Below are 14,310 nucleotides of genomic sequence, written 5' to 3' on the forward strand. Positions count from 1 at the left end.
GGGGACTTTCTTTTTCTTTTCCTTTTTTTTTTTTTTAAGATTTTTATTTATTTGACAGAGAGAGAGAGAAAGAGCAAAAGAGGGAACACAAGCAGGGGGAGTGGGAGAGGGAGAAGCGGGCATCCCTCTGAGCAGGGAGCCCGATGCGGGGCTCGATCCCAGGACCCTGGGATCATGACCTGAGCCGAAGGCAGCCACTCACGACTGAGCCACCCAGGCGCTGGGGGGGGAAGACACAACACGGACACAGACACATGGACTTTGAACCAGGGTGGGAGAACTGGCCGCTGAGGGCAAATGAGGGGCAGTTTTGAGGCCTCTTAAAGGAGACAACATGGTGTCATGTCTTTGAAGGCTATGAAAGGCCATGCCCACAGGCCTGCTGGCCTGGCCCTCTGCTCCCAACACACAGGTCCTTCTATCTCAAGGGCAAAGGAAGGTCAGGGAAGGGGAGAAGAAGGTGTGGGAGGGAGGGGCCCCTACGGGAAGGAGGGGCCCCAGGGTCTGAGACCTAAGAGAGCATTTTGTGGGGGTTGCACTGGGTCAAAAGTGGATCCCTGGGTCCTCGTGTAGATAACTGGGGATGGGGTGGGGCAGAGGCCCCATGAAACCAGCTGGCAACTAAAGGACCAGACGGTGCTCTTCACCTAGTCTAGCGGCCCATGGACAACACACTGGGCAACAGCCCCACCTGGTGGACAGACGGGGATCGCCACGGGCTGGGGAGCGGAGGGAGCAAAGGGAGGGCCCGGAAGGGGGAAGCAGGTGAATAATCACACGGGAGGTTTAGAGGTAGAAGCGCCTTTGAGGTCCTCCCATTAGCAGAAGCCCCTCCTAAGCATGTGCTCTAGACTCCCTCAGACGAGGAACTCACTTCTTCAACTATCTGTTAGAAAGTTCTTATGCTTTTTGGAAATCTGCCCCCCCAGTCTCCCCACCACCACCCCCTACCTAGGGGCTTCCAAAGGCAACCTTTCAAATATTTGAACACAGCTATAATATCCCTCCCAAGTCTCTCCATTTGCTTCAACCGTCCAGAATTTGACGCCAATCGTTTACCCACTGCATCGTTTCTTCACTTGGTGATCCTTTTTTAATATATTAACTTCCAAAGAATCCCTTCTGATTCTCTATGTAAGCCACCCTTCCCCTAACAACATCATTTTAAAAACGTCTTTGGATCTCAAACCTCCTACTCTTCAGGGTCTGATATGATATAATACTGTTCAGGTCTGATATATATTGATGCTCTGATTTGGGGGTTAATTTAAATGTCAAGAGCACAGGCTCTGAAGTCAAATATACCAGTGTTCAAATCTGGGCTCTGCCTCTTACTAGCTGTGTGACCTTGGGGAAGTTTCTTAGCCTTTCTGGGTTTCAGTTTCCTCATCTGTAAATCAGGGATAGGGATATTTACTACCTAGTGTTGTGATGAGCATCAAATGAGGTAAGGCCAGTAAAACACTTGAGACAGCTCCTGGCTGCATCATTCAGCTCCTAAGTGACCATTATAAGCACATTTCTCTGAGTTTAAGGCTGGAGGGGGTGCTTTGGGGAAGAGAGAGAAGAAAAGGAGAAAAGAAGACCTTCTGGAGTTATGCAGCCTTTCCCAAGCAGTGTGAATGCCAGGTGAAATCCAACAAAAGGGTACCTTGCTCTGGTCTCATTTCCAATCTCTGGCCAGACCCCCTCCACCCCCATCCCCACCGTGCCTCCGGCCACCACCACCACTGTAATGGGGCAGGTCTTAACAGCTCTTGAAACTCAGAGGGTTTAAAATTTAAATGTCTTTGAGGGTAAGAGAAACACACCAAAATAAACATACCTCCTGCTGAACAGAGAAAGGGAAACTTGGCAGGCGCCCCAGAACTTTCCCCACCCCCAGCCCTCCCTAAACTTCCTCTTGTGGTTTCTCAAGAGTACAACCTGTTTTCCCCAGCCAAGAAAGCGCCTGAGGCAGGGGGCTGGGGCATGCCAAGGGTTCCACTGCACCCCACCCGATGACAAGGGAGGAAAGTATGCGTGGCAGAAGAGTGGCCTGGAGGTCTCTATAGTTCTGAATTTCACAACCTGCTTACCTGTTATCTTGGTGTGGCCACGCTTTACCCTCAACTGCCAGCCTCAACACCCATCCCCGCCCCCAGCACAGGCCTCTCTCTCAAAGACAGATGCACAAGGTGGTTTGACTGCAGGCAGAGGGGGACCACTTCAGGCCTCCCCAGATCTGTGCAGAGAACTCTTGAGAAAACCTAGAGTTTCAGAAAGGTAATGGAAAAGCGGCTTGGAATCCCCGCAGCCTCCGGTCCACCCTGTGGCCTGGCTCACATCCAGGGCAAAGTCCCAGCCTGCCTGGAGGGAGGGGGTCAGATACACAGATGCAGCTTTGGGATGCAAGAGAAGCGAACATCTTAAGACTGCTTCCACTACTTGACCATCTTCCTTACTCAGCTACCAGGTTGGACTGTTCCTTTTGGAATCTAAAATAGGAAGATCTTTGCTAAGATTCCCACCAAATGAGGTGTCTTGATCTCCCACATCCCCAGAGTCTGGTACATCACATCCATGTTGCCTTCTTTCTTGCATCAAACTGCAGTTTGTTCCTCTTGGTGAGTGAGGCTTATTCAAGAAAACACACACACACACACACACGGCCTTAAGGAAAGGATACCAGCTCAGTGCAGTCCTACAAGCCTACTCCAGACCTACTGGGGCTCCATGTAAACCATTACCAGCACCCACACTCAGCTAAAAAGTTTCTCTCCCCTTTACCACTCAAGACACAGGTCCTTTCGGAAAACTCCTAAGTCCTTGGCTTAAGTGGACATTCTGTGTGGTCAGTCAGGGAGGCAAGCTAGCCTAGTGCTTAAGAACAGGGTCTCCCGGGTCAAGTGACCTGGGTTTCAATCTCAGCTCTGCCATTTATTTCTGGTGTACTCTTTAAAAAAATGACTTACCTCTTCTGTGCCTAGGCTTTCCTGTCTATACAATGAGATGATCCTAGTGCTGACCTCATAGGACTTAAGGAAATTAAATGAGACATTACACCCCAAACATTTAGAAGGGTGCCTGACAGTACTAAATAAGCATTAGCTGGTATTCTGAACACTTGAGGGAAGGCAACAAAAAAGAGGAGGCACTAAGGACCAAGGTGGTCATGGTCTCAAGGACTAGGATCCTGCAGGAATTCTCAGAGATGCTTTTGATTGGAAGTTCCAAGCAGAGTAGAGGCTTTGACTTGTTTACCATTGTGTCCCCGACATCTAGCCTGTGCAGAGTATGGCCATAGCTAACAGGTGGTGAATGAATTCATCAAGTGTTGTATCAGTCATCTCTCCAAGGAGCCCAGGAATTGAAAGAGAAGAATCTGCAGGAACACGGGAGATCTAGTTCTCTTCACCCATGCATGTCTGGTCCCCAAGAGAACTGAGGTGGGGGGCATAGAGGAAACAATCCCAAAGTCCAAGGGTGAGGAATGGGTACCCCAACCTTGTGTGGATGGTCACATAACCCTCAAGTGGACTCCCAGCTGCATGCAGCTGGGAATTTCTGGATTCTTAGGGACCAGCCCAGAAACTTGCCTTTCCCTGACTTTATCCTGTTCATTCCCACCTCTTCTTCATGCCTAGACAGCAGGTTAAAGAGAGCAGGAATGCCTTCAGGGTCCTCATTGTATCCCAAGGTCCAACACGAGTCAGGGTTCAGTACAACTCTGTGGAATGAGCAAGTGGCCCCCAAAGACTTCCCACCACTTCTCTGCCTAGTGACTCTCCATCACCCAGAATCCAACTCCAAAGTCCTCTTCTCTCTGTAGTCTTGCTATGGCCAGACCAATTTGGCATTTTATCTCTGTTGTTCTATGACCCACACTAGCTGTAGATGAACAACATTATTCATTGCACCCTCAGCATCCCACAAATTCCAGACACATAATAGGCGCTCAATGTTTGCAGATGAAACCATTATGCTCCCTTAGCAACAGCAACCAATTTCCTCAGTTACTCTTCTTGGCAATACATTAAAAGACACAGAAGAGGCTTGTGTGCCCATCAGACACCAGAAGGACAGACACTGAGGGGTCCTTCCTTCCAGTCCTGTCTTCTGACCTCCTCCCTTTGCCCTGGCTGGCAGGAGGACTCCAATGCTCCCTGCCCACATTGGTTCTGCCTTCCTGCTCGCCTTCCATCCCTATCTCTGAGGTATGAAGAACGACGACAACCCAGTGAGGCCACTGGGCTTCTAGGTCAGCTTGGAGAGGGGCTGTGGGGACAGGGCTCAGGGCTTTGGGGGCGTCTCTGCTCTTCAACTACATGCAGAACAGCTCACTGGGAGAGAAAGTGAGCCAAGCTTTGAGGGACAACGGGTAGGTGATGAGGTCGCGGTGACCCCCTTAACCGACCCAACTCTGACCACCACCCCAGGCGTCCAGCCTGAACTTGGAGGTCCCAGCGAAGGGTGGAGAGGCTGACACCCCACCTATCTAGGCTTCTTCAGCCATCAAGCCTACCTCCATAGCAGGTGAGCCCCCCGAAGCACGGACTGTGGCCTCATTCTCCCGTCGCCTCTGACTTCTGTCTTTGGGGAGGTAGAGGGTCGCAACCTCCAGCCGTGGGCGCCTCCGTCAGGCGCCCCAACAGAAACGGTCTCCACCCCCGCGGGCGCCGCGTGTTTACAAAGTCCGCGCTGCGCCACGGATCCCGAGTTTAAAGCTGGGCAGGAAGTGGGGAAGAGGGGGCGGGGGAGACAAAGGGGCTGGGTGCTCGGCTCGACTAAAGTTTGGGCCCCGACTCCTCCCCCGGCCGCCCGGGGCTCGCCTTGCAGACCCCGACCCAAGTGCCCTAGGTGAGGGGGCGGGGAACGCCCCCAGGCTCAGGTGCGCCTGCAGGGCCGGTGAGGCGCGGGTTCCCAGATCTCTGACCTCTGGGCGTTCGCCAGTCATTCACGCGTCGCGCAGGAAATAAACTACAACTTTAGGTGCTGTCTCTTGACCGCTTACTCTATGTCTGGCACTGTGCCAGACCCTTTGTGTGTATTAGCTCATTTTCTTCTCTATCAATCCCACCCCGGTTTCACCGCCCCCCCCCCACACACACACAAGGAAACTGAGGCACAGTGTGGTTAAGTAACGTGCCCGAAGTCCCACAGCCTGCAAGTGTTAGGATTCAAAGCCAGCGTCTGCGCCCTCCCAGGCACCCGCAAACGGAACCGAATGAGGCGCGGTGCGGTCCCCGGTCCCGGCACGGAGAACCCCCGTCCCAGAGCGGCAGATGGGGGATCCGGGGCACAAGCACCCGGGGGACGCAACGCCCTTGGGGATGAGGCGGGCACCGGACAGCTTCCTGCCGCCTGCTCGCCCCGCAAATACCTGCGGATAGAGGGCGAGAAGGCAGCGGGTTGCAGCGGAAGACCTGGGCTAGCTGGTCGGTAGGCTCTAGTTCAAGTGGACCACTGGCGGGCTGCGGGGCCGTGAGCACAAAATAAGGTTTCCCCAAATTTCCAGGTCAGGAGAATCACCTGGAGAGCTTCACAATACGGATTCCCAGGCCCCTTCCCCATTGAGGGAGTCACCGGGACCGAGCGGGACCCAGCCAGGTGTTGCTAACTAACAACAGGCAAGTTTGGAGCGTTCCAGGGATGTGCTCTTTATGAGAAACGATTTCATCTAGAAATAGGTGTGAGACCGAGGGCGCATCTTCCAAGCCAATTCCGAGGCTCACTGGGGGCCCAAGAACCTAGCACTCACTGAAGGTCACGTGAGCCGGGGTCCTCAGACACCCCCCCGCCCCCCCACCGCCCCGGCGGAGGAAAGCTCGGAGGGGCGCACGCCGCCCCGCCCCTCCCCGTTCGGCGACTACAAGTCCCATACTGCCCTGCGCTCACGCACGTTACGCCAGAGCAAGATGGCCGACACGGCGGCCACTGCCGGGGCCGGTGGCTCCGGAACGGTAAGGGCGGGAGGCACGGGGCCGAAGGCGAGAAAGTCTGGGCATTCTGTAACTTCACCCTAGTGTGGGCAACAAGCTCATAGCCAGAAATCCAGCCCCACTATGAGCTCCGAGTGGAGGAGCGTCTTTCAGGCCGTACATGCCCCCCTCCTTGGGACTTGGCTACGGCCTCCTGAGTTGGTGGACCTGTGTACTGATTGGCTCCTTTCCTGTTGGGGGTTGGGAACCCGGAACACCTCCTGATTGGTCCGAAAAGGCTGGTTTCGCGTTCTTACTGGCCAGCCGAAGTTGGGAGGGATTCCCGTTTCAAAATATTTAGCTTTCCTACTTTTCTGAGCGGTTGTCCTTTGCCTTCCTCTGCTCAGCATCGTGTGGTGGTGTTTTAATTTTTCTTGCTAGAGAAATGGTGTGGAGGTGGGAGGAACAAGAGAGAGATCATTGTTTTCTGGGAGATGGGCATGAATTCAATCCCATCATGCATGTTTTTTCAGTATATATTTTGATAATCTGCTAAAATAGAAAGTAAAAAGCAGACATTTTGTGTTCTTGGAATTTGAAGTTTTAGGTAGCTCCTTGGTATTTAGAGCCCCTTGGGTACTCGATTATTACTCAGCTGGCCAGGATTTATAAGTCTAAACAGCAGGGGCTACCCTATTTTATTAAGCACTGATAAATATTTAGCGAAAGAACCTTTGCTTGCCATTGATGATATGGGAACTATTTGATTGCACCCTTGTCCTATGGGTGAAAATCTTTTTTTTTTTTTAATGGGTTGTTGATTCGCAGAGATCAGGAAGTAAACAATCCACTAACCCTGCTGACAACTACCATCTGGCCCGGAGGCGAACCCTTCAAGTGGTTGTGAGCTCCTTGTTGACAGAGGCAGGGTTCGAGAGTGCTGAGAAAGCATCCGTGGAAACATTGACAGAGATGCTGCAGAGCTGTAAGTACCAGGAAACAATAGGCCTTCTTCGAGTCAACCAGACATCTTTTCTGTGTTCTGCAATCTGATAGTGTTAAGATTTAGGAAAAAGAAGAACATAGTAAAGTGACTTACAGGCTTTAGAATCAGATGGATGTGGGTGTAAGTCATCGCTCTGCCACTTCATAGCTTGAGCAAGTCACTAAACCTCCTGAACCTCAATTTCCTTATTCGTGAAGTAGGATAATAATTTGTATCTCATGGAGTTGTGAGGATAAGTGAGGTGCATATGTAAAACATTTGATGTTAGGAACATTGTAAGCTCTTGATGACTTGTAGTTGCTGTTGTGGCTGTTTGTTGTCTGAGCTCAAAGAAGTTATAGTTTTGATGCAGCGTCACAATTAATTCCCATGAATGGATGCTACACATTGGGTAATCAAAGAGGGAGGGCAAATAAATTTTATAGAATGGAAAAAAACCTGAAACAGGTTGAGGTGTAGGAGCCTGGAATGGTCTCACATAGGCTTTTCTGCTTGTGCAATGTATTTCCCTGCTTGGGTTTTATTGGAGCGGAGGGTGGAAGGTAGGATGGGATGAGAGATGGGGTTACTTACGTTGTCTCTTGAGGGATCAACACCTACAAATCAAAGTGAGAAAAAGGTTTAGGCAGAGGGAGAAGTTAACTGCAATGTAGGCCAAAGAAAGAGTTGGCTAACTCAGTGGGGAGCTCTGGAGCAATTTGTTGCCCTTCAGAGTACGCCACATCAGGCTGAAAAGGCTCTGCCTTTGTACTCAGTTCTCGATCAGGCACTAGATGTGGGCTGCCCCAGGAAGGACGTGGTCTGAGGTGAGGTGACTCTCTGCAACTGATGTTCAGAACTTTTAAATACCAGATGTTTTCCCAAAGCAGTGATCTCAAATGTTTTGGTCTTAGAACCTCTTTAGACTCTTAAATATTGAGGGTCCTGAGGAGTTTTGTCTACATGGGCTTTCTATAGAGCGATTTTTGCCACATTAGGAAATAAAATTGAGAAAAATTTTAAGTGTAAACATACATAAGCCCACATTCCATTATCCGTCAGAGCCATGATATCATCATAGGCTACATGGCCTCTAGAAAACTACATGAGACAATGAGAGTAAAAAAGGCAATGTCTTCACTTCATTATAAACATAGTTTTGGCCTCTGGACTTTGGGAAGGATTTCAGGGCTGCCTGGGGATTCCCAGACCACACTTGGAGAACTTTTGTCCTAAAAGAATGGAGTAATAGTTCCCATCAGAGAATTCAGTTATTGAAAAGATCTTGGAATTCAGAGTTTAAAGGTCCTCGTGGTTGAGGCAGTTCTTTCTGATACCACTGGACAAGAAGGCCTTTTTTCTCTCAGAAGAAATAGTTGCCACTGAGGGGGGATGGAGCTGAAATAGTCGTGTTGGAAAGCTGTGAATATTGAAACTGAAAGGCTTGAAAATAGTATAAAAGTCTGCCACTTCGTTCCAAGGAATACCAAGGATAGATGGCTTAAGCTGGGGTCTCACTGAGACTTGAGCACTTCCATGTTGTCAAGAGCTCTGGATATCAACGTTTCAGGATTTGCATTAGTTTTAAGCATCAGGCAGAGTTTTTGTGTTTGTTGTCTATGGTCCCTTAGTTTCTAGGAACTCCAGTCTTAGACTGGGTTCAGAGCAAAGTCTCTGAATATTCTTTTCTACATTTCTTATACATATCCTTTGAAATCCTAGGACCTGCTGAGAAAAAAAAAAAAGAAAAAAGAAAAAGCCAAATGGGTAAAAATATTTTGACTGCTACCTGGCTTGTTTCTAAGACATTCTACCAGGATCCTAATTAGATTTTCCCCACAGTAAACAGATGCCGCCCACCATTTTCGGGTATGGAAGCCAGTACTAGTGACTTGCCCAGGGTAGTGGCAACCACTTGCTTTTAACTCCTGAACCATCAGGGCTTCTAGAGCAGGGGATCCTTACCTTTTGGGTCTCCTTTTGTATCTGATGAAATCTGTGGACCTATCCCCAGAAGAAGGCTTTTCTGTATGTAAAATTCAGCACAATTTCAGAGTTTTCATGGAATTGCCCATCCACCTCTGAAGCCCATTTATGGAGCCCAGTTTCATGCCCCCCCTTTTCCCTGAAGGACTTTGGCATAACATTTTTTTTTTTTTAAGATGTTACTTTTAAGTAAATCTCTGGGGTGCCTGGGTGGCTTAGTTGTTGGGCATCTGCCTTCAGCTCGGCCATGATCTCAGGATCCTGGGATCGAGCCCCGCATCGGGCTCCCTGCTCAGACGGATGCCTGCTTCTCCCTCTCCCACTCTCCCTGCTTGTGTTCTCTCTCTCTCTGTCAAATAAATAAATGAAATCTTTTTAAAAAAAAAAAAAGATTTTATTTTTAAGTAATCTCTACTCCCAACGTGGGGCTTGAACTTACAGCCCCAAGATCAAGAGTCACATGCTCCACCGACTGAGCCAGCCAGGTGCCCCAGTAACTCTTAAATAGAAGTTCAGCTTCAGACAGAAGAAACAAAACTTGTTCCTTCTCCTCCTTTTTTGGTGGCAAGATATACATAACATAAAATTACCAACATAACCATTTGTAAATGAACAGTTCAGTGGTATTAAATACATTCACAATATCGAACAACTGTCAACACTATCCACTTCCAGAACTTTCCCGTCGTCTAAGCAGAAACACCGTGGGACGCCTGGGTGGCTCAGCGTTAAGCATCTGCCTTGGGCTCAGGTCATGATCCCAGGGTCCTGGTATCAAGCCCCACATCGGGCTCCCTGCTCAGCAGGAAGCCTGCTTCTTCCTCTCCCACTCCCCCTACTTGGGCTCTCTCTCTCTCTGACAAATGAATAAATAAAATCTTTCAAAAAATAAAAAATAAACAGAAACACTGTATTCATAACATTAACTCCCCATCCCTCCCTCCCACAAGCTCCTGGTAACCTCAAATCCACCTTTTGTCTCTATGAATTTTCTGTTTTCTAGATACCTCAGATAAGTGGAATCTTAAAATATTTGACTTTCCATGTCTGACTTATTTCACTTTGCATAACATCTTCAAGGTTTGTCCATGTTGTAGCCTGTATCAGAATTTCATTCCTTTTGAAGACCAGATAATGCTCCATTGTATGTGGGGACCACATTTTTTTTATCCATTCATCTGTGGATGCGCACTGGGTTGTTTCCACCTTTAAGCTATTGCGAATAATGCTGCAATGAACATTGGTGCTCAAGTATCTGTTTTCAGTTCGCTTGGGTATATACCTAGGAGTGGAATTGCTGGCTCTTAATGATAATTCTGTACTTAACTTTTTGGGGCCTGAGACTAAGACTTTATGCCTTTGATCCTTTGCTAGACATTTCAGAAATCGGGAGGAGTGCCAAGTCCTACTGTGAGCACACAGCCAGGACGCAGCCCACACTGTCAGACATCGTGGTCACGCTTGTTGAGATGGGTGAGTACCCCTCCAGTTTTCCAATTCTCCAGTGCAGCTGAGTTGGAAGTTACGAGAGAAAGAAGAGTCCCCAGGAGTTAGCTTCGTCCACCGAGTGTTCTTGAGTTCCCTCATGAGTTTCCTGGTTTGCTTTTAGCTTGAGAGAGGGTTCCTCTGAACCTATTTAAGAGACCTCCTACTTTCCTGTTGGGGGATTCTGCTGGAGCTGCTTTTGAGTGGCAGCAGAGCACTCAAGCGGGGGGTCTCCACTCTTTCTCCACAGTATTACTCCCCCTTCCGGGTTCAATAGCCAGTGGTCTGGGCAGTGAGTTTTGCTCTTCTGTTTCTTAGGTTTCAATGTGGACACCCTCCCTGCTTATGCAAAACGGTCTCAGAGGATGGTCATCACTGCCCGTAAGTGACTTTGAACCAAGGTACTCAGTAAGTGCTCAATTAATGGTTGTGGAATGACTTCATTGACTAGGGCAAGGATCGGTTTGTAGCTACTTCCCATTGTGGGCTCCCTTCCATTATTTGGGGCTACCTGCAATAGGATCTTTATTTAGGTTAATAGGATTAGGGTGCGAAGTTCAGTCACCAGAAGGGTAAACCATTTCTGAGGTGTTGCTATGGTTCTTGTGCTTTAGCCCCAGAAGAGAGCTGTTTGAAAAATGTGAAAGGTCTCAGTCTTTCTTCAGTCAAGTAAACTATGGCCTGGAGGCCTAACGTGGCCTACTGCCTATTTATGTCAATAAAGTTTTATTGGAACACAGCCATGTTTGTTTGTTTGTTTGTTTGTTTGTTTTAAAGATTTTATTTATTTATTTGACAGAGAGAGACACAGCGAGAGAGGGAACACAAGCAGGGGGAGTGGGAGAGGGAGAAGCAGGCTCCCCTCAGAGCAGGGAGCCCGATGTGGGACTTGATCCCAGGACCCTGGGATCATGACCTGAGCTGAAGGCAGTCGCTTAACCAACTGAGCCACCCAGGCGCCCTGTTTGTTTGTTTTTTAAAGATCTTATTTATTTATTTGACAGAGAGAGAGCTAGTGAGAGCAGGAACACAAGCAGGGGGAGTGGGAGAGGGAGAAGCAGGCTTCCCGCCAAGCAAGGAGCCCGATGTGGGGCTCGATCCCAGAACCCTGGGATCATGACCTGAGCCGAAGGCAGACGCTTAACGACTGAGCCACCCAGGCGCCCCGGAACAGCCATGTTTACTTATTATCTGTGGTGGCTTTCATGCTATAATGGCAGAGTTAAGTAGTTGTGATAGACTATATGGCTGGCAAAACCTAAAATATTTCCTCTGTCCCTTTACATCAAAAGTTTAATGACTTCTCCCTTAGATAAACTGAGTGCCATAAACTGACTTGGGAGTAACTAGTTTGGGCTTGTAGGACCTTGGGGTGAATATACTAGATTTTTTTCTCTCCACTCTTCATGCTGGCACCTTTTTAAGAAATTCTCTCAGAGTAGCAGTGGAAAGGGCCATTTTTAATCCTTTCTTGTTTTCCTTAGCCCGCACTGACTTAACCCTGCCTGGCTCAGGGTTTGTCTTTGTCATCTGGGTTTTGTGGAAGAGAGTTACTAGCCCACCCCATTTCCTTAGTTCCTCAGCATGCTCCCTTATGTAGTTAACTTGTCACAGCCACCCACTCACCTACCTAAGTGGCATTGCAGGCAGATTGTTATACGTGGGACTGTTGACCCCAGGTCATCCAGCAGGGCCGGGCGTTGCAGGGGTGATCTTCCCAGGTCCTCAAGCCATTAAAGGCCCTTTACTGATAGAAATACAAAGTGCCTGTTGTACAGTGAGAACACTGAGGTCCAACATTTACTTTGAGGAAGATGAGGGATGGGGTAGAGACCCACAGCCTGAGATGGCGGAGTAACCGGTTGTGACTCTCTTGCAGCTCCAGTGACCAATCAGCCGGTGACCCCCAAGGCCCTCACTGCAGGGCAGAACCGACCCCACCCGCCACACATCCCCAGCCATTTTCCTGAGTTCCCTGACCCCCACACCTACATCAAAACTCCGGTGAGTGACGTGGCCATGCTGGGGACTGGGGCTGATGCAAAAGTAGTCCGTTCCTACTGACTGTCAGACTGGAGTCCATAAGTTTGTTGGTGAAAGGGTGGTTCAGACTCAGAATGTCTTTCCTCATTGACACACGATTTGGCAGAGGAGAATGTGCTCTTGTTTGCCAGGCTCGCAGTTTCGCCTCCCCTTGGGAAGGTGTGGTGGGCCCAGAGGTCTTCCACACACTTCCTTTGTCCTCACCTCCATCCCATGTCCTGGTGCAAATATGGCCATCAGGCAGGCTGTTGGGGCAAGTCCTCCAGGACATTTCTCCACACCTCAGGAATAATCTAATCACCCGCCATTGCAACACGGCCATTGCCCTTGACCAGTAGTCTCTGTATGAGTGTCGTAGGGCTGCATGCTGTAACGAAGTGCCACAAACTAGGTGGCCCTAGCACAACAGGAATGCATTGTCTTATAGTGTGAGAGGCTATAAGTTCAAAATCAAGGTGTCAGTAGGCTCCCTCTGAAGCCTGTAGGAGAATCCTTCCTTGCCTCTTCCTAGCTTTGAGTGGTTTGTAGGCAGTCTGTGGCATTCCTTGGCTTGTGGGTGCGTCCTTCCAACTGTCTTCACGTGGCACTCTCTGTCTCTCCTCACGCCGCCATTTTCTTCTAAGGGCACAGTCTTAGGGGATTCGTACCACTGTACTCCAGTTCGACCTCATGTTAACTGATTACATCTTGCATTGACCTCATTTCCAAATAAGATCATATTCTAAGGTACTGGTGTTAGGACTTCAACAGCATATCTCTTTTTGGGGGGACACAGTTCAGCCTACAACAGTGTCTCACTCTTGTATAGTGTAGCTTGTCAGTAAAAATATTCAGCACATATTCCAGTGTTTGCTTATTGACACGAATGTAATGTGACACTATGCCAAAGTTATATACATTAACGGATAATCTCACCCTTATTACAGATTCAGGAAACGTGTTTGCTCCTTTATAGTGGCAGCCAGGGGATTGCCTCTGCTTTTTATTTTTTGAAATCATGGTTTAATACTTGGCGGGATAGTAAGTTGGAGGTCTGATCCTACGATCAGTTTATTTTGGTACTTGAACAGCTCTCACAGTTGAAAAGGCATATTGCAAAGCTGTGCAGCATCACCAGCTGCCGTTAAAAAATCATAAACCTAATTTTTTTCTTTCTCATCTACCAATTATTTGAAGAATCTTGTTAAAAATTTTCTATTAAATTTCCAGCTTCTTGAACGTCAAATGGTTATCTTTAAAAATAATTGTAAGATCTTGCATTTTAATGTTTTTAACAAGTATGTTCACAATCCACTCAAATTTTTTATTTGGGGAAGATCTTAAATATGTCTGAAAATGCTGTTTCTGTGTTTCAGTGTAGCTAGGGGAAGCATACATACAGGTGACACACTTGAATTAACATTGACAACAGTGGGAATGTTTCCAAAACCTCTTTTTTCTTTTTAGTAAACTTTTAATAAAATATCACAAACATACAGAAAAGCACAAATAATAAATGTATACTACGTGTACACACATGTTGAACTAGTACCCAGAACTAAAAAACAAAACCGAAAAACAACACTGTGAGGCGCCTGGCCGGCTCAGTCGGTGGAGCAGGTGACTTTTGATCTCGGGGTTGTAAGTTCAAGCCCCACGTTGGGTGCAGAGATTGCTTAAAAATAAATTCTTTAAAAAAAAAAACCCAAAACACCATAAAGCAGCATTCCTAAAGGCGCCCATTCCCCTTTAGTGACTAGCCCCCAAAGGTAATCTAATTTTTATCACCATAAATTCTTTTGTTTGTTGTGCTTTATGTAAACTACGTGGCTTCTTTCACTCAACATTTTGTTTCTGAGATTCTTCCGTGTTGCTGGGTGTAGTTGAAGTTTATTCAACATATACATAATCTTTTGGCATTTGAGCTAATCC

At 48.1% G+C, this 14,310-nt stretch overlaps 3 protein-coding genes across 12 annotated transcripts in view; 2 read left to right on the forward strand and 1 right to left on the reverse strand.

Moving 5' to 3' along the window:
• The window catches only part of CCND3 (cyclin D3), a 90,879-nt gene extending 86,206 nt beyond the window's left edge, over window positions 1-4,673 (reverse strand). The window contains exon 1 of one of the 2 annotated variants that reach the window (XM_081828220.1): window positions 4,505-4,673. In XM_081828220.1, coding sequence (XP_081684346.1) covers window positions 4,505-4,510 — 6 coding nt within the window. In that variant the 5' untranslated portion in view covers window positions 4,511-4,673. The remainder of the gene's footprint in view (window positions 1-4,504) is intronic. The other variant, XM_081828221.1, reaches the window with a different exon arrangement.
• The window catches only part of TOMM6 (translocase of outer mitochondrial membrane 6), a 401,564-nt gene that overhangs the window by 190,456 nt on the left and 196,798 nt on the right, over window positions 1-14,310 (forward strand). The window lies entirely within an intron of this gene.
• TAF8 (TATA-box binding protein associated factor 8) overlaps window positions 5,881-14,310 on the forward strand; it is a 42,194-nt gene continuing 33,764 nt past the window's right edge. For all 9 annotated transcript variants that reach the window (XR_014147657.1, XR_014147658.1, XR_014147659.1 and 6 more), the window contains exons 1-5: window positions 5,881-5,942; window positions 6,729-6,885; window positions 10,246-10,344; window positions 10,675-10,737; window positions 12,236-12,360. Coding sequence is in view for 5 of the 9 variants with exons in the window: in XM_081828225.1 (XP_081684351.1) it covers window positions 5,898-5,942; window positions 6,729-6,885; window positions 10,246-10,344; window positions 10,675-10,737; window positions 12,236-12,360 (489 nt within the window). In the remaining 4 variants the exon portion in view is untranslated. The remainder of the gene's footprint in view (window positions 5,943-6,728; window positions 6,886-10,245; window positions 10,345-10,674; window positions 10,738-12,235; window positions 12,361-14,310) is intronic.

Source organism: Leptonychotes weddellii, chromosome 8 (assembly GCF_054177405.1).
Source record: "Leptonychotes weddellii isolate Sample4059 chromosome 8, ASM5417740v2, whole genome shotgun sequence".
Classification (NCBI taxonomy): domain Eukaryota; kingdom Metazoa; phylum Chordata; class Mammalia; order Carnivora; family Phocidae; genus Leptonychotes; species Leptonychotes weddellii.